This window comes from Melopsittacus undulatus, chromosome 8 (assembly GCF_012275295.1).
Source record: "Melopsittacus undulatus isolate bMelUnd1 chromosome 8, bMelUnd1.mat.Z, whole genome shotgun sequence".
In the NCBI taxonomy this organism is placed as follows: domain Eukaryota; kingdom Metazoa; phylum Chordata; class Aves; order Psittaciformes; family Psittaculidae; genus Melopsittacus; species Melopsittacus undulatus.
The window spans coordinates 53,492,099-53,514,499 of NC_047534.1; the positions used below are offsets into that span (position 1 = coordinate 53,492,099).

Here is a 22,401-nt window from a genome sequence, read left to right on the forward strand (position 1 = left end):
CTCCTGCAGGGAGACCAGCCCATACAGAGGGAGCCATGGGGATCCCAGCATCTGCTTTTCTGGCTCCTATTCTAAACCAGGTTGGAGAGCGATGGCTCCAGCTTCCAAAAGTTTGGAAAGGAGAGCAATTGGAGGATGTTTATGTGTGTTTATGTGTGGGGATGAGGAGTCTTTCTGCTCTTGGAGCTTTGATTTTTCTTTCTTCTCCTCGGTCACTGGTGCCTGAGCTGCTTTTCAGACATAGGGAATTCCTGGTACATTAAGGAGATTTATAGGATCCCAGCCTGGTTTGGGTTGGAAGGGACCTTAAAGCTCATCCAGCTCCAACCCCTGCCACAGGCAGGGACACCTTCCACTGGAGCAGCTGCTCCAAGCCCCTGTGTCCAACCTGGCCTTGAACACTGCCAGGGATGGGGCAGCCACAGCTTCTCTGGGCACCCTGTGCCAGCGCCTCAGCACCCTCACAGGGAACAGCTTCTGCCTGAGATCTAACCTGACCTTCCCCTGTTTCAGTCTGAACCCATCACCCCTTGTCCTGTCACTCCAGTCCCTGATGAAGAGTCCAGAATTTCCAAGAATTCCATATATTTCCTTTCAAAACCAAGGGAGAAGGCAGAAATGGATTGCCTCCTCTGAGCACTTTACTAAAAAGGCAGCTGCATACAAAAGGCCTGTCTGTTCTGCTGCAGGATCATGGTTTGGACAGGCATTGCCTGGCTTTCTTGGGACAGACCATGTGGAGCTGCCCTTGCTGTGGTGCAAAGACATTTGGCTGCTCCCTGTGATGGGAAGATGCTGCCTTGGGTATTCTCCTGTGGTTGCCCAGGCATAATGCTTGGCAGAGCTTGGCTTGGCTTATGTCCTCAACATAAGCAGGACATGGAGATGCAAACCCAGAGGGGGCCATGAGGATGCTCAGGGGCTGGAGCAGCTCCTGTATAGAGCCAGGTTGAGAACATTGGAGCTGTTCAGCCTGGAGAAGAGAAGCTGTGTGGAGACCTCAGAGCAGCTTCCAGTGTCTGAAGGGGGCTACAAGGATGCAGAGAGGGGCTCTTTATCAGGGACTGCAGTGATAGGCTTTTGGGGCTGAATTTGACACTTCTGATGCTGCCTCTTTGCTCTCTGTGGGACCGCACCTGCTTTGCACTGTGTTGGAGCTGAGCTCTGGATCTACTCTGTCCACCCGACTGGATGTAATGGTGTCCTCAGGGCTTTCAAGTAGATGGACAAACAAGCCATTTCAGAGCTGCTGCGAGCTAGGCAGAGCACAGCGGTGAAGAGGAAGGGTCCGAGATGGGTCTCTGCAGGCAGCAAATGCTCTGAAATGCTTAAAACGCTGTTTGGGGGGGGGATCATTTTTCCTCAGCCCCTTTGTCTGTGAAGAATGAGGGCTGCGAGGGGGGTTTGCACCCAGGGTAAATGGCTCTATTGTTCCCATCCTTTCCATTGAGCTTAGGAGCCCCCCTATAAAAGACTTACCTTTCTGTAGCGCGAGGAAGAAAAGGCCAATGTCGCTTGGGTGCTCAGCGGAGCATGAAGCGTGCTTAATTTAATAACGCTGATAAATCTCAGAGCCAGGAGCATTTGGAGCTAACACATGACCCATTTTTCCAATCAATCGGAAACATTTACATAACAGCCTGATGCAGGGTCCCTCCTGTGAAGGATGCTGAGCAAAGGGATGGCAAGAGGGATAATGGCAAGACACCCCCTCCATAAGCGCTGCCACCACAGTCAGTCCTCTGCAGGCAAGTCCTGGACCCACCTCCTTGGGACTGCAGTGATGTGCCTGGGTTTAGAGCATCCTGCTGAGCTTTGGAGTCCATCACCCCAATGGCAAAGCCCACACGGCTCCAGGGTGTCCCAGCTATGGGGCTGACACCCTGGGCTGTAGCTGCTTGCAAAAGCAAGCCCTTGGGATGGTGCGTGGGGCAGGATGGCTTTGTGAATGCTGCATCCTCAGGCCATAGACTGTGGCCATCAGCTGTGAGCAGGCTCTTGCCTTCCTCTGGCTGTGCTGTCAGGGGATGCTCATCGGCTGGGGATGGGAGCTGTGCTCCGTATTGGGGTGCATGGGTGGTACCATGGCTTTGTCTCTTTGCCTGCATCAAGGTCAGGTTGATCCTGGGGCATCCCTGGGGATGGTTTTCCACCCTGTGCAGCATGGGCATGTCTTTGGGGCAGGCTGTTTGTCTCCAGGAACATCAGGAGCAGTAACAATAGTGACCTCCTCCATACATCAGCTTGTTCTATGTTGCTTCTCATGCCTGGGGTGCCTCCTTTTCCTTTATCGTTCACCTGCAATAGGGTGTCTTGAAAGAGGAACTTCCTGATCTCGCACCTTGTCCCATCACTTCTCAGCCCATTCCCGTTCCTCTGATCCCCAGTGTTGTCACTTTCCTCCTCCTTTTCCCTACTCTTAACAGTGCCTTTTGGCTTGACACCTCCAACACATTTAATTTCTTACCTTTCTTGTTCCATTTGTAACTTCCAGTGGCCTCAAGATTGGTGTTTGCAAGAACAAGTGAGCTGGGCTCCTGTTGGCCCAGTGGGGAAAAGAGATGTAATTGTTAACAGTACCCATTCCATGCCTCCCAAAGGATAGAGGTGATGACCATGCTGAGAACACATACCAGGCCAGTTTAATGATCAGTAATTCCATTGTATTACAAGTCATTATCACAGAGTACAATGAAAGGTGAACCTTAGCCCAAACCCGACTAATCATGCAGGGTTTGATCCATTTTGGGTCCTATAATAACCTCTTGAAAGACTTTTTCCATCAAAGCCAACTCCCATCCATGATTGGTGCATGTTTATTCATCCCAACTGCCTCTTTGCATCAAAAGAATGGTTGAGAACTGGCTTTTTGGTCACCTGAGTTCCCATCTGAGGAAAGGAAAATGCCAACTACTTTTGACCAGGTTCAGAACTCCCCCATCTGATATATATGAGGGGTTAAATAACATGGGGGAGTAACTAACATTGCTGCATACCTCTTGGCGTTGCACATAGAAGGATGCTGGCACCTTCCTTTGAGACAGAATCAGCCTCTCCATGCTACAGAGACATCCCCTATGGTGACTCCTTGGGCAGAGATGCTACTAAGGAGGTGTTGGGAAAGAAGAAGGAAGGATTTGTTGCTGTTCCATGATTTTCCAGCCCTGATTTCAAAGCATCAATGGTGTTTTTCCCTCTAGAGGGCAGAGGAGGAAAGAGAAAGAGAGAAAAAGGGATGTGAACAGAGGTTATGTTAGATATGTGCAGGGCAGGAATGGCTGGAAATGGCGTGGTTCCGAGATGCATTGCTCAACTAGGATGCTCCGCAGTCGAGGTGCGAATGCATGTGTGTAGCAATCCATTCTTCCTGAGGTCAGATAGGTATTTCCAAGTGGCTTTTGGTCTTCTGAGTGCCTGTTTGTACTTGAATGGTGTGATAAATGCTCTGGGTCTCTTAAAGCCCAAGTTCTGCACCCAGCAGGATGCTCAGCCCATGCAGCTCCTCCAGCCGCTGCATTCCCATGTTCTGCATGGTCCACCCCACATTCACCCTGTGTTGATAGGAAACATCTTCCTTTCCCATCCCCAGGTGATAGAGCCGTGGTGCTGCCTCCTCCTGCATCAGGGAGCCCTCCCAGCTACTGCACAGCTCCCGTTCCCAGTAGGAAATGGAGTCCAAGGTCTCCGAAGGTGGCCTGAATGTCACCCTCACCATCCGGCTGCTGATGCATGGCAAGGTAAGGGGGTTTCCTCACAGCTCCCTCTCCCACATGGTGCTCATGGCTCCTAATCATTGAATCCCAGCCTGGTTTGGGTTGGAAAGGACCTGCCACGGGCAGGGACACCTTCCACTGGAGCAGCTTGCTCCAAGCCCCATCCAACCTGGCCTTGAACATTGCCAGGGATGGAGCATCCCTGACCCCTTGCCCTGTCCTGCTGGGTACAGGGTGCCCCAGGTCTTTCCTTCATTATGGGGTTGGGCTGGATTGTCTTTGTGGTTTGTGATGTTGATGCCTTTGTGTTTGGTTTTTCCTTTTCTTTAGGAAGTTGGCAGTATCATTGGAAAGGTAAGGATGGCTTTTAAATGTGGATCTCATTCTATTGCCTGCACCTTTCCTACATGTGGAGTCGTAGATGCCAGTCACCTCTTCCCTGCGATGCCCTTGAGTGTTTTGTGTGCAGGAGCTTCATGACAGATCCACAAAGGAATCAAAGACTATTCCCCTAAGATAACCCAACCAAAACCAAACCTAACCTAGTGCCATTCCCATCTGCTTCCCTGGGGTCATAAGTAGGTGCTTATGATCATTTTGCCTGGAATTTTACTTAAAGAGCTTCATTAAGACTAAAAATGTCATGCAGGCCCTTTGAGGTTCTGCAACACTTGTCTCTGCATTTAGCTGAGCAGAAGAGCTCCGTATGGCGCTTGCCACAGTAGTTTGGAAAGTCCTGGCTATCCAGGACTGAGGGGTTTGGTGTATTGAAAGGGCAGGTTTATGGTGGAAGAGATTTGCAGCATGAGCACCTTTCCCCTATATGCTTATGCCTTATTTTTCCATCAGCTCGTCCAGCCCTGGAAGGATTCACATATTTACCTTCTTTATATCTGGATATAAAGCCATTAGATCTCTCTTTGGACACTAGATCAGAAACCAGCCTCTGAAGTCACAGGGATCAGGGCCACAATGGCTTCCGCTGACCATCCCATGGGAATGGAGGGTCAGGCACCACAGAGGTGCCTAAATGCTTGCCTTTGTGTTGCCACCTATTGGGGAGATGTGTGTTTGGAAGGGTTGTTTTGAAGGTGGAAGTCTTGATAGTAATAGCCTGTGCTTCTGCTTCTTGTTTCAGAAAGGAGAGACTGTGAAGAAGATGCGTGAGGAGGTGAGCAACCTGCTCTGTACCATGAGTCAGAGGAGAAGGAGACCATTGGGGTCTTGTGGCCAGAGCTGCACATTCCAGTAACTCCCAGTATCAGGCAGATCCAGTTTTCTCACTCTGGCCTCAAATCCCTATTGTATATAATGGGAATTCTCCAGAGCCAAGAATTTGCTCTTAAATGAACATTGAAATCAGGTCACTTCTCAGATGCTTGAGGTTGTGCAAGGTCTTTATGCCTGCAGCCACTAAGGAGTTAACATCAGATGAGCAAGCAATGCTCTGCTTCTCACAAGCAATGACCCCATGAGCTGGTCTTGCCTTGATCCATATGGGTTTGCATTGTAGTTAAAGACCCAAAGCAGATGCTTTGTGATGGTGAAAGCATCACAGGGGGCAGGAGTAGTGACCAGAGACCAGTCTGTGGTTATGCCAAGGGCTTCTCTTCTCTTTCCAGAGTGGAGCAAGGATCAACATCTCGGAGGGGAATTGCCCTGAGCGAATTGTGACCATCACTGGCCCCACTGATGCCATCTTCAAGGCTTTTGCCATGATTGCCTACAAATTTGAGGAGGTGAGAAACACCAGCTGTTTGCTCCAGGAGGGCAGAGTAAAAGGGTCTGTGTCCAGACCCATGGGGAGCTCTGGCATGCCCATCACTAGGGCCAGCAGTGCACATAGGTTTGGGTATCTCCAACCCATGCCTGCCAGTCTGGGCTTGCTTAACTGGCATAAACCCCCCCAGACATCTCTAACTAGGCAAGAACTGAGCTTCAGTGAACTCACAGAGGTCTCACAGTGAATTGGCTGCAGGGATGCTCAGTGATGCAGCTGCGGACAGAGGCCAGCCACAGTCTGAGAGACATGAGCCCTCTTCTCTGGCTGAAGGCATTTGGGTTGGCCTGGATGGTCAGGTACCAAAGGCTGATGGTTTGTCTCTTCCTTCCCAAGGACATAACCAACTCGATGAGCAACAGCACTGCTACCAGCAAACCTCCAGTGACGCTGAGACTGGTCGTGCCAGCTAGTCAGTGCGGCTCACTGATCGGCAAAGGAGGCTCCAAGATCAAGGAAATCAGGGAGGTAAGTCAGATTGGATATCATTGCATGTGTTGATCCATGACCAAGGGGGATAAGCCTTGGAAACCAGCATCCTTATTCTGCTAGCATCATGCATCGCTTGCCAGGATGCGATGCAGAGGGGATGCAGATGATGCAGGAGCAGCATCCTATGGGACCTTGCCACTGTGCTCCTGCTGATGCAGGAGTTTGTGCAGCACCGGAGCTGGCTTGCAAGGGAAAAGCATTCAGCTGTGGGATTTCTCCTCCTGTCTCTTTCTGTCTCCAGTCCACAGGTGCTCAGGTTCAAGTGGCGGGGGACATGCTGCCCAACTCCACGGAGCGGGCGGTGACAATCTCGGGGACACCCGACGCTATAATCCAGTGTGTCAAACAGATCTGTGTGGTGATGCTGGAGGTACAGTCTGTAACCAAGGGGGTAAAGTACCTAGGAACACAAAAACCACCCCAGCCGGCACCACCAGCAGCGCTGGGAGCTGTGGAGCGTGTGTCCTACCCTTCACCACGCGTTGTCAGAACACTCTCATTGCCTGGTACCTCCGTTTGATACCCAGTGTGTTTTTCCCCCACCATTGTCTATTGTTTCTAGAGGCCCACACTGGAAACCTGCTCAGTTGGATGCCCCAAAGGGGATGGTTTGTGTTGTAGCACAGGGGAGATGGGTGCCAGAGGAGGCCAAGGCAGTGGGAAGGGGATGGGGGCTGCAGTCACTCCACCAAGCACCCAGCCTCCTCTGTGTAGGGCTCATGGTGCCCCATGAGGACCACGGCTGGGAGCAGGAGGGAACCAGTACATCCTCATTACCAGGGGGCTGGAAGTATAAAGCTGGGCTCCAGTAAGGCACAGCAGAAGTAGTGAGTAAGACTGGTGGAGAGCAGGGTCCATAGGGCACATGGATGCGTGCCCAGGGTGCCGTTCTCTGATGAGCACACCTTGGAGATCTCTGCCATGGAGAGATGCTGCTGTACTAATGGCTTATTGTCAAGGATGACCGCAGCCGTATGCCCTGTGTCCACACCTCGGATGGGAGAAGCTCCAGGAGAAGACCCTTTGGGACACAGGACAGTGGTACCCTCCATTCCTCTCAGACATAGATGTCAGGCCCCTCTCCCTTGCTGCCTTCCTTGGTAGGGAGCAGTGCATCTGCCATTGCAAAAGCTCCAGATGAGGATGGCAAAGCTTGGTGGAGATGAAGCAAACCCAAGTGTGAGCAGTTTCAGTTTGGCAGCAGCACAGCTAAGGGGAAGATGCCACAAGCATCCACTCCTCCATCCATCACTGCTGGTAGTGATGCTCAGGCAGGGGAGTGCAGTTGTAGCTGCACAGGGACTCCAGGTTATCCTCTGGGCTGCAGCAGAGGGGATGCTTGCAGGTGTGTTATCAAGTGCTGTTCTCACTGACAAAAGCAAGGGGCACTGCTGCTTTGTTATGGCTCAGCAATGGGAAAGAGGTAAGCCCTGGAGTTTTCTTGCAGTCTGAAGTGCCCTGAGCTTATCAGCTCACAGAGATGCTCCTTGTAACCTTTCAGGCCTACATCCTTGCTCAGCCCCGCTGAGATTTGTAATGCAGTAGCAGAACAAGCAGGTTTGTGGTTAGGGAGGCTGTGCTTTGGTCATAGAGCTTTGCTGCAGACCTGTGCTTAGCAGAAAGGCTTGGATGTACCACTTAGCTACAAGTAGACATCCAGAAGAACCTACAGAGAAAAGAAATGAAGAGTTTTCCATAAGAGAGTAATTTCTATTGCCTGTCCTTCCATAGCAGTGACTGAGTCATTTCAGTTAAAGTAGAACCAGGAGGGTTTTATCTGGAATCTCTCCTGCTCCGTAGAAATCTCCCTAGTATCTCCTATGGCCTCTTCAAGAGGAAGCCAACAGAGATGCTGTGGGTGAGAAGATCCTGTGCACTGCACAGCAGGATGCATCACTACAACTTGATGTACATCACTACAGCTCGATATGCATCACTACAGCTTCTGCTCCATCCTACACAGGACTGGTCAGGCCACAGCAGTGAAGAGCAAGACAGAGAGGGGCAATCCCACACATGGGAAGAGTACTGGGAATGCATATGGGTTGGTGGCTCTGCTGCAGGTGTCTGGCAGCTTACAAGGACTGCTACCACCATGCAGCTCTAGGATAAAATCTCTGGGCACTCTCATTGCCATCTGAGAGGGGTTTCCAACCTCCAGCTCCTCCAGGGCTCACTGCCCTCTCTAAAGTGATCACTATTGTCCCACTATGGCCAACGGTTGGGAGGTCTTGACCACAGTGATTATGCCTTATGGCATCTGCTGCACGACCATCCGTGACTTGGCTTGGATGGTGATAGACCAAACCAAGTCCTGAAGGTGACCCTGTAAGGAAGATGAGAGGGATCCAAGAGCTTGAGCATTGTGCCATGTCACTCAGAGAGGGTGCTCACTCCTGATGCCCATGCCCACATGATGCCCATACCCTGGTGCTCAGTGGGGCTGGTGTGACTCCAGGACAAGGCTGTTGACATGCAAAGAAATGCACTGCACAGGAGGGATTGAAGACCTGGTCCATGGGTGGACCTCCCCATTTCATAGAACCAGAAGATCATGGAATGGTTTGGATTGGAAGGGACCTTAAAGCTCATCCCGTTCCATGGACACCTTCCACTAGAGCAGGTTGCTCCAAGCCCCATCCAACCCGAATGCTTGATGGTCATCTCAGGGTGCTTTGAGGAAGATGCTGCCTTCCATTGTCAAGCTGGCTCCTAGTTTGTATCGAGCAGAGTGAAGGTGATGGATGCAGCAGAGGGCTGGGAAGCCATTTAGGTGCCCACATTGTCCTTGTTGTCCATCAAACTCCCTCTTTCCCCCGTGTCCTCCTGTCCAGAAGCGCGGTGTGCCTGGTGGCGGGTGTTGCTGTCGATGGCCCCGGGGGCCATGCTCCTTTAGGTGCCTTCTAACACTCTTTTTGCCACCGTTTCAGGAACGCTGGTTCTAATGTTCTCTCTCCCTCTCCTTGTCCCTTTTCCTAGTCCCCACCAAAAGGTGCCACCATTCCCTACCGCCCAAAGCCCGCCTCCACCCCTGTCATTTTTGCAGGTGGTCAGGTAAGAGCCGACCCGCTTGCAGCCTCCACTGCCAACCTCAGCCTTTTACTGCAGCACCAGCCGCTGCCCGTTAGTGCACTCAGGTTTCTTGCCTTCTCACTTGCATGGTGTCATCCCATCCATTGCATGCCACGGCAGCTGGACTGAAAGCTCTGGGTAGAACCACGGTGATGTCTTGCTTCCCATGGTAGCTGGTGGAGGATGAAAGGGGCAGAGCAAGGGAGCAGGGTGTTAGCTCCACCAGGCATTCGTGCACCAAGGCTGGAGTTTGCTTCGTTAGACCCAAATTCAGTGTTTGCCAACAGTTGTCACTGGAATAGGAAAAGCCTTGTTGAGTGAGGGGCTGTAATTGTGCTCTCACAGGGGCTGTGTTTGTTTTCTGGCATCTCAGTCCAATTAAAAGTCATAGGATCCTGGACTTGTTTGGGGTGGAATGGACCTTATAAAGCTCATCCAGGCAGGGACCCTTCCACTGGAGCAGGGTGCTCCAAGCCCCTGTGTCCAACCTGGCCTTGAACACTGCCAGGGATGGGGCAGCCACAGCTTCTCTGGGCACCCTGTGCCAGCGCCTCAGCACCCTCACAGGGAACAGCTTCTGCTTAAGAGTTCATCTCTATCTCCCCTGTTCTGGCAGGTTAAAGCCATTCCCCTTGGCCTGTCCCTACAGGCCCTTGTCCCAAGCCCCTCTCCAGGTTTCCTGCAGCCCCTTTAGGTATTGAAAGGCTTCTCCAAGGTCTCCCAATAGCTCAGGCTGCCTCTGCACAAGTTATTTCCTTTCTCCCCAGCCACAGTAAATAGCAGAAGGACAAACTAAGGATGGGAGCAAAGCCCGAGGCACAGGCTATTTCAGGCAGCGGTGCTGAATTAGCATCTTAGTCAGTGCCAGCACCAGGAGGAGTGTGTTGCTCCTTTCTGAGCAGCCCTCCTGGAAAAGAGCTTTGAGTCCAGCTGCTTGGTGAACTTCTCTTCTCAAAAGGGAGAGTAAGGTGGAGGTAGTGTTGTTCCTGCAGGCGAACAGTCGGTGTCTTGCACAGAAGTGATGCTGTGGGATGAAGCAACCATCTCTGAACTGAGAGGTCCCTTGGCTGTGGCAGAGCACAGCAGGCAGCAGTCAGTAGTGCTGTGAGGTGCTTGGGGTGGGTTGGCCCTGCAGAAGCAGCTCAGGAGGCTGAGGGATGCGGTGGCCGCTACCAAAGGGGTCAGCCCCATCATTGGCACTGACACAGGCCAGTGCTGTCAGAGTTGAGTTGCATCTGTCCAAGACACCTTCCTGCCTCTAATTGGCTGTTTCTGACCAATTTTCCTCATTAATGAACAAATTAAACCTTTGGGAAAGACAACCGTTTACAGCAGCCTCTGATGTGTCCCCAAGGGTGTACTGGTCCCCATCACATTGGGATGCCAGGCACTGGGACCACTATTTCTGTGCATGGGGCTTTGCCTCCTTCCTCCTCCTCTTCCTTCAGGATTTGGGGGTTTTTCCTAACACTTTACTGTTTGCAAGCAACATGGTGAATTTGCAGGAGCTTCAGAGGGGTTATTTCCTCTTCTTAGCTCTCTTTACTCTCCCTTTTCCAAGTGTTATCCATCTCTTTTGCCATTTCTTTGAGAATCACTTGAATGGTGTGACAACCAGTGAGACACATTTTGTTCACTGGTTAAGTCCTAAGTGTTGGGTTCTCTAGGGTCTGGCTCTTCACCCATAGTGGTGCTTGTTTTCAGGTTCTTTACAACAGACAAAGGGTTACAAACAATGGGAAAAACACTGACTAATTTGCCTGGCAGACATCTGCATGGATTTATCAGTTATAGGTGGTGAAAGGCATTGCAGTGCAGGCAGCCCATCCCTGAGCTTGGGAAGATACCAGCACCAGTGCTTCCTGCATGGCAATGTCTTTCAACCCCCAACAGGGCACTGGAATATACCGGGTAGAGGCAAAGCATGTTAAGAGTTATGCACTGAAACTATGGATGGACCCACTGCACTGGCTTGCTTTGTAGGATCGTGGTTAGGTGTGAAGGGCAATGGTAATGTCACTGTGCATCCACTACACAAGATAACTCTTGTTTCATGCATCTCTTATGCAGCAAAGTGCAATCACAACCTTATATTCCTGCTCCGTGCCATTCTATCACCTGTAAGGAGCTCATTCTTTCCTTTAGGAAAAGCCAAACAGAGCCCAAGTCCCTGAAGCTGGTAGCTTAGCATGCTTCGGGTTTGATTGAATCATAGAACAGTTTGGGTTGGAAAGGACCTTAAGATCATCCAGTTCCAACCCCTTGCCGTGGGCAGGGACACCTCACACTAAACCGTGTCACCCAAGCCTCCAACATGGACAGGAGATATGGCAACCTGGATCGGAGGTGTACATCTCCCACCCCAAGGACTCACTGCCGCAGGGCATTTAATGTATCACAGGGGTTCCTTCCCCATGGCTAGCCATGGCAAACCTCATCCTAACCTCAAAATGAAGCTGCTTAAGTCAAAATTCAAGGTCCTACACTGCCTTCACTAACAGCAGAGCAAGGGGAGAGCTGTGATGGAGTCTCAGTAGGTCCCAGGCAGAGCAGGATGAGGGCTGAGCTCTACCCACTGCAATCCCAGTGTTTACCCCATATGGAGAGCCATTCATAAGGAGACATGGGGCTTTGCACTCAGACCCTGCCAGCCCTAATAACATCTCTCTCTTTTCTCTTGCAGGCCTATACAATTCAGGGACAATACGCTATTCCACACCCGGATGTGAGTTTTACCCTCATTTCTTTTCTTCTCCCCTTTCGTGTCACCTGCATGCTACTGTGAATTCACAAGATATTAATATTAGACATTAATATTAATAGTGGATTTTCCAAGCTAACTGGCCGTGTGTAGTATCTGTAATACCTTCAATAGCCTTTTAACCTGTTAGCACCAAACTTACTCTGAGGACTTGGCCTGATGCTAAATTGTTTGCATTGTTCAGTGCTATCCCTCTTTATTTTTGGAGAGAAACTGTATTCTGTGCATTTTGTGCCTTAAAATGATCAAAACAAGCAAAAAACAAACAAGAAAAAGAAACAACTTTCCCCTCTATTTCCTTCTTAAAATGCTGGTAAGACAAGGGCTTATTTAGGTGCTGAGTACCTTGGTGATGTGGGGGAAGAGCTCCAGCACTGTGTGGTTTCTTGCTTGAAGCCTTGGCAGGGTGATGTGTCTTTTTGGGGGTCCTCCTCTGGGTGACTCAGAAGCAGGGATTGACACTGGGCAATTGACACTGGCAACCCCTGAAGGGGATGGGGATGATGGTACCCACCATGCTCCTGGATCTCTCACCTTCCTGATGGCTATGCATCTCCCTTAGGGACCTGGACCCGGACCAAAGTGGTCACCCTGGGTTTGATGGCTGTTTTGGGGGGGTTGTCTCACTCCTATATGGGTCAGGGCATCACAGGCACGATCCCCACTTGGTCTTGTGCTCTTTGGTGTTGGGGACAGGCTCCACTCAGGATTGCAGCACTGCTTTTGCTGATGTTCGGATGCCCCTGATGCTGGGGCTGGTCCGGGAGCCACAGAACCTGTAGGGAACATCTGCTGGCACATCTGTATGGAAAAGTACCAACAGCAATAGAAACCAGGTGCAACTGAGAGGATTTCTCTATGAGAAGCAGCAGGGAAGTACTGCAGTGTTGGAATCACGGCTGACAGCCCAAGGAGCTCTGGGAAAAAGCCGGGATGTTTCTATATGGGTTTTGGAGGGGATAAAATTCCCAGCAGATCCTATTGCAGAGGCTCCTTCGTGCTATGAGTCCACAGGGCTGAGCACAAAGTGCCACTTTGGGGATGTGGCTCAATTGTAAGTGGTGTGGTGTAGGTAGGAAGCCGTCTCCAGCCATCCCACACATGGGAAGAGTATAACTCTTTATTCCTCCTGATGTCTACATGGGTATTAAATCATGGGATTCCTATTTGTGTGACTAAGAATGGGGCAAGGCTGTTGGATACCATGGGTGCGTGATTCCCATGGGAACGGTTAGGAGCTGTAGGCTGGATTTTGATCTTAGGAGCAGTGATTTCACCTGGGTTAGTGGAAGCCAGGCTTTGGCTTTCCATGCAACACCATGTATATGTACAACACAGTGTATGTGTGCTTGGAAGAGCCTGCTGTGATAGTTGTTAAGAGAATTGTATACACTTCACTCCCTATATATAAAGAAATATAACACTTCTGCTTCCTATATATAAAGAAATACACTTGCATATGCAGTGAGAGGAGACCAATGTATTCTTTGTCCCAGTTTTCCTTTGCAAGTGGTGCTGACGTGGTAGTGTGTTCTTTATTATATCCCTTGGATTGACAGGGATAAAATACATTTAATCCATTTGCTGGCTGCACTTAACCCAATCCCAGCAGATGGGACGTGGAAAAGGTTGTTCATACAGGGGCCATCCTTACTCTCATAGCACTCTCACAAGGATTGGGCGTTTTAAACAGTCTTGAATGTGGTCTTAGGGCATTGCCCTTGCAGGTGTCTGTGTTTAGAGGGTGCCTTCAGCAGCCTCATGACTGCAGAGAGGGCAGAATGTCGAATGCCAAAGCTGAAATGCAAGCTCCTGCCTTGATTTTCTCCCCTCAAAACAACACCTCAGCAGGAGCTGTGGCTCACAGACACTGTATGGATACTCATAAGCTGTTCCGATGCGTTAGCTACCTGCCTTCATGGAGTCTGTGGTGGGAGGTGAAAGGGTGCCCATGGAAGCCTGGAGCCTGGGGAATTTGGGAGTGGAATTACTGTTGAGCACAGGAAAGCTCTCCCTAGCTCAGGCATTGCTCCTAGGTACACATCGTGAGCCCATGAGATGTATGTGGGCATTGCTGTGGGTACCAAGTGATGGCTTTGTGTTGCTCCCAGCACTGCTGGCCTGGCTTGTTTCCCCCACCAGTGCCTCTGGTCTGCAGGGGAGGAAACAGAGGCTGAAGAAGTGCTCCCAGGGTTCTGCTTCCAGGTTCTTCCAGGAAAAGGGAGAGATGTTCCATGCACATGGAGTAGCTTTCGCTTTGACACCTCAGTGTAGCCATCCCCTCTTGTAGGCTTGTTTACTGCTGCTACTAGGTGTGTTTGCTGAATGCCACTGCCCAAACTATGTCTTTGCCAGGCAGAGCTCCCTTGGGTACCTCTCTAACAGGGCCTTGCAGGCATTTCCTTCCCCACTGCCTCCCTCCATTCTCTCCCATGTGTGCTCAGCCCCCTCGGTCTGCTCTCTCCAATGCTTCCCCCTCCCTGCTGCTGGCCAGGCCTCCCCACCAGCCATGCTGGAGGAGCAAGGAAGGTTTTGAGCATCGTTTCCTCCCATTGAAATTGTAAGTCCTGCCTCCCCCTTGCTGGGTGCAACAAGCAGTTTATGTCTGCGGGGTGATGGGATCCTCATGGTCCTTTGAGCATCCATGATATGGCCAAGTGGGATGCGAGGAAGTCTCCGTCCTGCTCGCTGCTGGGCTTCAACCCGGTTTGGTTTGGTTTTCTTTTGGTTTATCATTGGTTTTGGTTCTGTTTGGTTTCGTTTTTAGACGTGGAGCAGGGGAACAAAGCACAAAATGTATTCCAGACTAACTCCTCTCCATGCAACCACTCCCCATGGGGCATGAAAACCTTACCCGAGCACAACAAGGGATACAAGGATCTGAAATACCTACTGGTCGTGGCTGAAGCCCCTGTTTCCTCATACTGCTCAAGGGCTTCTGCTTGTAATGAGCTGACAGTAAGAGCCACAGGTTGTCCCTCACCTGGAGGTGTTTCCCCATCAGAAATGATGCTCATGGTGCAGCTCCAGCATCACAAGGAGCATCTCCTGGCTGCTGGCACATGCTTGGTAGTGCCTTTGAGATGGCCCCTCTGCTTCTAAAGCTACCCTGAAGCAAGCAGCAGCCTCTGGTTGTGAAGCCAAGGAGGGGAAGGCTGGTATCGTACTTCAGACCCTGACCAAGCACTTCTGCAACAGATTTGGGCTCTATTGTGTTGATACCCAGGCCAAGTCCTTCTGCTCATGTTTCTGCCATGCCTCACCATGGCTTCCTGGTTTGGATTTCTTTCTGTTTCCTTTCTTCCGTTATCATTTGGTTCTTTATTTTCGGTGTGACTTTGTTGTACTCTATGACAATAACCTTCTTAGCTCTAATGTCCCTCCTACCCCTCAGCAGTTGACCAAGCTCCACCAGTTGGCTATGCAGCAAACCCCCTTTACTCCCCTTGGACAGACCACCCCCGCTTTCCCTGGTACGTACCCACAGCCCTTTCTAGATATCCTTCTCTTCTTACCTGTAGAGTTTTCTCTCTCTTTCTAAACTCATGCTATTTAATGGAAGCAAGCAGGGGAAGTAAGGCTTGGAAGTTGCAATGTCCACGGGGAAAGGTTAACAGGGAGACTAGATGGATGCTTGGGGGTTATGGTCCTCATGGGTGAGCTCTTCTAACTGTCCATGCCTGGATTCCTCCACACTTGCCTTGCTCCCAGCTTTGCTGGCTTCCCCAGCAGAAGCAATGAGCACCAGGCTCCCATCCTTCCCATTCCAGAGGAGGCAGCATCCCCGACCATGCACAGATCCCTGCTTTCCCATGGAGAATGGTTCAGTGCTGGCTGGGGATGCTGCCCCGGTGTCTATGGGGAGCAGTGCCCAGTGGGGCAGGACGCAGCCTCACAGCAGGGAGAGCAATGGGAAGGATCCGTGGCCATAGGGAGCTGCAGTGACAGGAGCTCCACCAGTCCTGGTGTGGCTCAGCAGCTTCATTCCCAAGGCTGGTGACCTGGGAAGCAGGTAGAAGTGCAGGGGATGGAGATAAAGCACATTTGTTTGCTCGGTGGTCAAAGTGCTGGTTGGAAATGCCTTTTCTGACAGTATGTTCATCATATTTTGAGCTTCCTAGATGAAGTGACATTGCTTATCTCCTTGAAGGCAAAAAGCATTAAACCTCTTTCTTCTTTGCTCTTCAGGAGAAAAGCTGCCCTTACATTCCTCCGAAGAAGCTCAAAATCTGATGGGCCAATCATCAGGTAAAAAACCCCCACAAAGCTACAGGGAAATCAGCAGGCTTCTGTTGGAATATGGGGTTCCTTGAATAGGGTTATGCTGTTGTTGTGCTCCTGGATAAGCTGTGGTGGTTGTGGAGGAGATGGTAGGGTTTCTTGGTGGGCAGGGCGAGAATGGGCAATGCCGTGCCTGGCGATGTCCAGGGATTGGTGTTTGCATAGAGCTGCCATCTGTGTAATGGAGAAACATCAGAGTGAGCCCTCTCCCATTGGACTGTGCCTAAACTGTGCTCAGAAGCAGTAGAAAGATGCCTGTAGGGACACAAATGACACACAGTTTTAGCCATCTCTAAGCCATTGGGAGTGAGCTGTGCTGTTAGAGACCCTGAGGAGAGATGCTGATGTCAGATGTCCCACACATCCACCCATATGTGCCGAGTGTTCTTGTCTTTTATAACCTACCATAGCTTAGGGAAGCCTCAAACCAGTGTGGGGGCATCACCTAACCAAGAGAGCAAACATAGCTCAATAGGCTCTACAAGACAATAGCAAATAGAGTTCTCCTGATACCAGCATTGTTTTCTGTGTGCTCTGATCTGCCCTTTGCAACCACCCAAGGCACTAATCCTGCCCTGACACATTAAAGCCATGGGGGCTGCATGTGTGTATCGGAGAGGGAGGATCTCTAGGCTAAAATAAGCAGTCCCTGGGTAAAGGAGAAGGACTGGCCGTTCCCCATTGGCCTTTGTGGTGCAGTACAATGGTACTGTGTGCCCCAAGGGCTTCCAGCATCTTCAATGACATCCAAGTGCAGAGCAGGGGATGCTATCTATGAGCATTAGGTATTAGACAGCATTAGATATGCTATCTATGATGCATTTCCATCATCACAGATGTTGGATGGGTGCCTCAGCGCTACCCTGCATGCATCCCTAGGGCTCTGCTCCCATTAGAAGATGTTTTCTGCCATCCCCAGGCTGCTCCTGAGCTGAGATTCATAACGTGTGGCTGGGAGACAGGGACACCCTAAGAGACATGGCTTGGTGTTAGGTGGGGTCTGCCTGACCTCTGTGAGGAGGCTTGGTGTGAAAGACAGGTCCAGGGCTGGTGAGATGTCCCTTCCAGTGCAGTGTGCTATATAAAGTCAGCACTAAGCATTGCCTGCTGTGTAAAACCTGGGCAGGAGCTGGTTTGTACAGGCTTTGGCATTGGTAGAAGGAGAGCACAGGGCTGTTGGATGGAGGATTTGCATCCCTGTCCACTGCGTTTCCCTTTCTCTGTGTGGTTCCCAAATGGAATATGTGGTAAAGAGACATCCAGCAAGCCAATGCCTGGCACCTCTGGGAAGCTGCACTGGGGAATCATGCATGAGCCCATCACTGTTCTCCTTTCTGGGGGTGATGCTGGAATGGGGTTGCCACATAAAGCTTTGTCTCAGTGTTTCAGATCTGCTTTGACCATGCTGGTACCCGGGCAGACATCAGTTCACACTGCTGCTGGGTAAAACTTGGCCACTGCTTGCAGTAGCTGCTCAGCACGATTAAGGCAATGACATATTGCCATGAGGCATGAGGAATCCATGTGGCTGCTCTCTTATGTTGTAGCAGTCCAACACTTCCAGTCTCCTGCTTCTTTACACTTCTTTCTCCCCTCTTTCCTTGGATACAGACATTGCAGTCTCTCATCTTCTTGCACACACTGCTCTTAAAGTAGTTTATATTATATGGATAAGGGGGTTTGTGCAGTTACTCTAAGTTCCTCTTAGCCACCAGACAGCTTCTCTCTTGCAGATCTGATGTAGGACATCCTTACTTCAGCACTGAGGTGATTTGATATGGAAACCTGTGGGAGAGGCAGGCTTCGACCTAAGAGTGTTACAGCGTGCTCTCCTCTTCCCTCTGGACTTCCACACACAGGGTAGACTCTGGCTCCAGCCTTTCCCATTGGAGAAGAAGGAACCCTCCAGGAGAGGCTGCAAGGAAGTGTATTATTGCTTTAGCTCCTTTGCCATGTGATTGTGTAGGGAAGCACATGTCCGTGCTGTTTGCCTTTCTTACCTTGGAGTAAGAGGACCACTGGTCCTGGGTCCGGCTAGCACGTGTCTTTGGAGTCAGGCTTCAATTCAGCATGTGAGTCTATGGGGCTTTAACTTGCAAAGGAGCCCCATAGCCCTGTGCTAGCACTGCTGGACCCCCTGCTTTTGGGGTGCTTCTGATGTAACCAAGCAGCTCTGTGCTGCTGTGTTAGAGGGTGTGCAGACAGCTTTCCATCCCTGAGGGATGCAGGGGAAGGTGGCAGCCAGCTCCAGCAGAGTCAGGTAGCAACCGTCTTCCCTCTCTTTGTCCCGGAGTGTGTGATCCTTTCCCCTTCCCATTCCCGGAGCAGGATGCAGCCTTTGCAGTGTTGCCTGTTGTAGGGCAGCAGTGGAGCTCCACCATGCGCTGCCTTTGCAAGCTGTAACCATTTTCCCCTTGCATATGCCCAGGTTTGGATGCCAGTCCCCCGGCCAGTACTCATGAACTCACCATTCCCAATGATGTAAGTAAATCCAAGTGTGTGTGTATACACATATATATATGTGTGTGTAAATACATAGATAGAAGCTGCAGGCACGTTCAATGAGTTTAGAGGTGCCCCTTCACCAGGTTCACACATACCATGTGCAGTCTGTTGGGGATCAGCCTGCAGCATAAGGTGCCCATTAGGCTTTACCCCATTGGTAGATTTCCAAGGTACAATCCTCCTTCATGCTCCTTTCCCCTTTCCTGGGCTCACGAAACATGCCCAGTTGACAGCACTGGGAAGGGGACAAGAGGTCCTGAGCCAGCCCTGATTAAACTGGAGCTCCTTAACCTAGCACTGGCAGGCCCAAGATGTCATTTTGGTTCAAGCACAGTTACCAGGGGTAGGAGAGGTGAAGAGAAGGTAAGTAAATAGTGTTCCTGGTACCACACAAGTGTCTGAAGGACACTGAAGGACAGTGCGTTCCATCTGAGTACTGATGGCAGACAGCTTTTGGGTCTTGTAGACAGAGGCGTCGTGGTAAAGTGGATGTTGGACTGGGATGTTCACTGGGAGGAGGCTGGAGTCAGTGCCATGATGGTGTTTGAGGATGCTCAGGTGGGATGGAGAGCCCAGCACAGCTGGAACCTGGATGCATGGGTCTGATTTGCTTCTGGACTGGGCCTGCTGGTTGATAACCAGCCTGCACTCAAATCAGGATCATGGGAAGCAGGGGCACGACTTCCATTCTCAGTCCCCATCTCCATGACCTACAAGCACCTTCAGCATCACCAGGAGTTTCTGATGGGGTCTGGCTGCTATTGCTACTTCATCCTGCTGTTGGCCATCACGGGGCAGCACAAAGTGACTGCCAGCACCTCTGCTTCCACCCAAGAGATACGGCTCATCCTGGCTCTGCTTCTGTCCGTACAGCAAGGCTTCAAGAAGCTCTGCGATCGGCTGCAACAGCCACATCTGTTGTGTGGGTTGAGCTTGGGGAACCGTAACCTTGGCAACAATGGGAGCATCTTCAGGAATAACGAGTAACCCTTTGCAAAAGGGCCCACGTGGGAAGAAAGGATGTTTGGGGCCTTCCCACAGGATCCAGGAGCATTTACTCACCAGAAGCCCAGCTTTCATCAGGCCTGCACAGCATGAAATGTCATCACCTGCACCTTCCTGCCTCCTTAGCTCTGCCTCCCATTTTGAAGGCTTTGAAACACTCCCTGCCAGAGGAGAGGCTTTTGTTTCTTAAAGCAAAGGGTCTACAGGCATGTTCTAGTGGTTCAGATGAGCTTGGGGTTACCCTCAAGGAAATGGGATGACATCCATGTCATTGCTCCTCTGACAGGAGAAACTGGAGTGCTGCTCAGCTTGGATGTTGATGGACATCAGTCTAGTTTGGCTCCTCGGGTCTCCCCAGCAGGTCTGATCTCATCTGCTGAAGCATCTCTGAGCCATTTCTGTGCCATGAAGACCAGGATGGGTGGCTGGTGTGCTGGACACCCCACTGAGATAGCTGATATCTTGTCTTAGCCCTGCAGTGGGATGCATATTCAGGCCCATATGGGGCAAACCACTAAGGCAGCCCCATGATCTGGCAGCAGGATGAGTGAATATTTGGAAGAGCAGTTGTTTCCACTTCTACAGTGACAGGAACCTGGCAGCTGCCAAGGTGAGCATATTGGACAAGAGCTCAAATGCTGATGGCCAGGAAGGGCATGAAGAAACACCTCGTGCCTGTGTTGGCAAAGCTGGACATCTCACTGTGTGTTACCAAGCTGCAGATGTGCTTGAGAGAACCATATTTGATGCCCAAATGGCCAAGAGCAAAGACTGAGGAAGTTCAAGCCATTGAGGACCATTGGGACAATTCAAGAGGTGGGCAACTGAGGAAATTCAAGCCTCTGATCTCTTCACAAGCATGTTTTAACATGGTTTTAAGTAGGATTCTCCTGCTGGTGCCACAGCCACATTGTGCTCTGCTGTCCATGCCAGCAGGCCCTTGCACTGGATTAAAGGAGCTCAAGGGGGTAACAGAGGCACCAAGGGTGTCCCAAGCAGGGTAGAGGAAGTGTGGGTTGGTGTGAACAATGTGAAGCTATGGATGGTGCACCCTCTAATGGGTTTGGGCTGTCCCTGGGGAAGGTGGTGGGCTTGATGCATAGAATCCTCGAGTGGTTTGGGTTGGAAAGGACCTTAAGATCATGCAGTTCCAACCCCCTGTAATGGGCAGGGACACCTTCCGCCTCTTCTAGTGACATATCCTCTATAACCACCTTTACAAAGGGGTTACTGTGCAGTTATCCCCTTCTGAGTTTCCCAGTCCAAGCCATGACTTATCTCCATCCTTGCAAAACATTTATGGGACCATGCAAGCGATGGTCTATGCAAGTATTAGACCAAGATGAGCTCAACCCCTCAGAGGTGCTGGTTACCATGTGCAGACAACTGCTATTTCCCCCTAGAGCAGAGCACGGCAGGTTGCTAGATGGGTCCTGGGAGGACCGTGCTTGTGTGCAGGTGGAATTCACCCCTCTCCTGTTTGCATGAGCGCTAAGGTCACAGAGGGAGGAAGGCTCTTGGCTGGTGCCTGCCCAAGCTTCTCAGCCCTTCCCCTCCGTGCTTTCTTTCTAGCTAATAGGCTGCATCATCGGACGCCAAGGGACCAAAATCAATGAGATTCGGCAGATGTCGGGAGCGCAGATCAAAATCGCCAACGCCACGGAAGGCTCATCGGAGCGCCAAATCACCATCACAGGGACCCCTGCAAACATCAGCCTCGCGCAGTACCTCATCAACGCCAGGTGAGACCCCCTCCGAGCGCCAAACCCGGTCCCAACGCCGTGGTTGGGAACATGGAAGGGCTTCCTGAGGCCGGCTGGGATGAAGGGTGGCTTCCGAGCGGGGACCGGATGGCACCAGCAGGACCTCTCCCCCCAGCCAAGCCTTTGGCTGAGGACCCGGCACTCCTCCTCGCTCAAGGATTTATGGGTGGCCAAAATCACCGCCGTCTTCTCCCCTGTGGATGAGGCAGAGGATGGGGATGGGGATGGAGCTGAGACAAGTGGTGGGGAGGCGCCGCTTGGGATCCCAGCATCTCTTAACTGCCACCTCTTCCGCCGTGCTTCCAGGCATCCCAAAGGCTTTTCCTCCATCCAGTGAATATAATCAGTCCAAGACGTGGGAACGGCCCGATTACTTCCTTTTTGTGCTCAAAAGCTTGGTGGAGCAGGACTTTGTGGAGGCCAAGGGCTCCCAGTGCTGCGTCTGGCTGGGATGGCATGGTGCCTGTGCCTTGGGGGGCCAGGGATCCTGCAGGAGACTATAGGGGAGTTGTAACTGGAGAGAGGGCATGGGCACCAGCTCCATGATGGATCTGGTTGCGTGCCCGTGTGGACTTGTGCATGGGGAGCTTAAGGGGAGACAGATGAATCCATCCATGCTCTTGTGGTGGGCAGAGTTGGTGCTGTGGCAACCGGCCTCCAGCCAAGACGTGTGCGAGGATGTGGGGGGCTGTTGGTGGTGACTCTGATGTTCAGTATGGTGTGGGCTGCAAGCAGCAGTGAGGTCTGTATGTGCTTCCTCCTCCTTTGCACCCAACCCACCTCAGCCCCTGACCCGCAACAGACCTCCACCATCCCCTCCTGCCCTGCTGTCCCGCTGTCCGCATCCACGGCACCCCTCCAGCCGCTCCGGAGAGGGATGGAGGGCATGGCCGAGTGGCTTTCCCTGCAGCTCCTTGATATCCCCCTTTCCTCTTGAGACAAGAGAGAGCAAGAAAAGAAAACTGAGCTGCTCTTGGTTACCTGGAAGGGCTGAGATTAGAGCTTAGAGGGAGCAGGATGAGGCATTAT

At 51.4% G+C, this 22,401-nt stretch overlaps 1 protein-coding gene across 17 annotated transcripts in view; it reads left to right on the plus strand.

Annotated features, from left to right (window-relative positions):
- Positions 1-22,401, plus strand: part of PCBP3 (poly(rC) binding protein 3) — a 49,011-nt gene that overhangs the window by 20,210 nt on the left and 6,400 nt on the right. For 3 of the 17 annotated variants that reach the window (XM_034065459.1, XM_034065458.1, XM_034065460.1), the window contains exons 3-15: positions 3,590-3,737; positions 4,044-4,067; positions 4,852-4,884; positions 5,336-5,452; positions 5,830-5,961; positions 6,227-6,355; positions 8,965-9,039; positions 11,741-11,782; positions 15,213-15,291; positions 16,007-16,066; positions 18,528-18,580; positions 21,189-21,351; positions 21,679-21,953. In XM_034065459.1, coding sequence (XP_033921350.1) covers positions 3,669-3,737; positions 4,044-4,067; positions 4,852-4,884; positions 5,336-5,452; positions 5,830-5,961; positions 6,227-6,355; positions 8,965-9,039; positions 11,741-11,782; positions 15,213-15,291; positions 16,007-16,066; positions 18,528-18,580; positions 21,189-21,351; positions 21,679-21,875 — 1,173 coding nt within the window. In that variant the 5' untranslated portion in view covers positions 3,590-3,668 and the 3' untranslated portion in view covers positions 21,876-21,953. Of the gene's footprint in view, positions 1-3,589; positions 3,738-4,043; positions 4,068-4,851; positions 4,885-5,335; positions 5,453-5,829; positions 5,962-6,226; positions 6,356-8,964; positions 9,040-11,740; positions 11,783-15,212; positions 15,292-16,006; positions 16,067-18,527; positions 18,581-21,181; positions 21,352-21,678; positions 21,954-22,401 lie in introns of those variants that run through there. The other 14 variants (XM_031048167.2, XM_031048177.2, XM_031048163.2 and 11 more) reach the window with 9 other exon arrangements.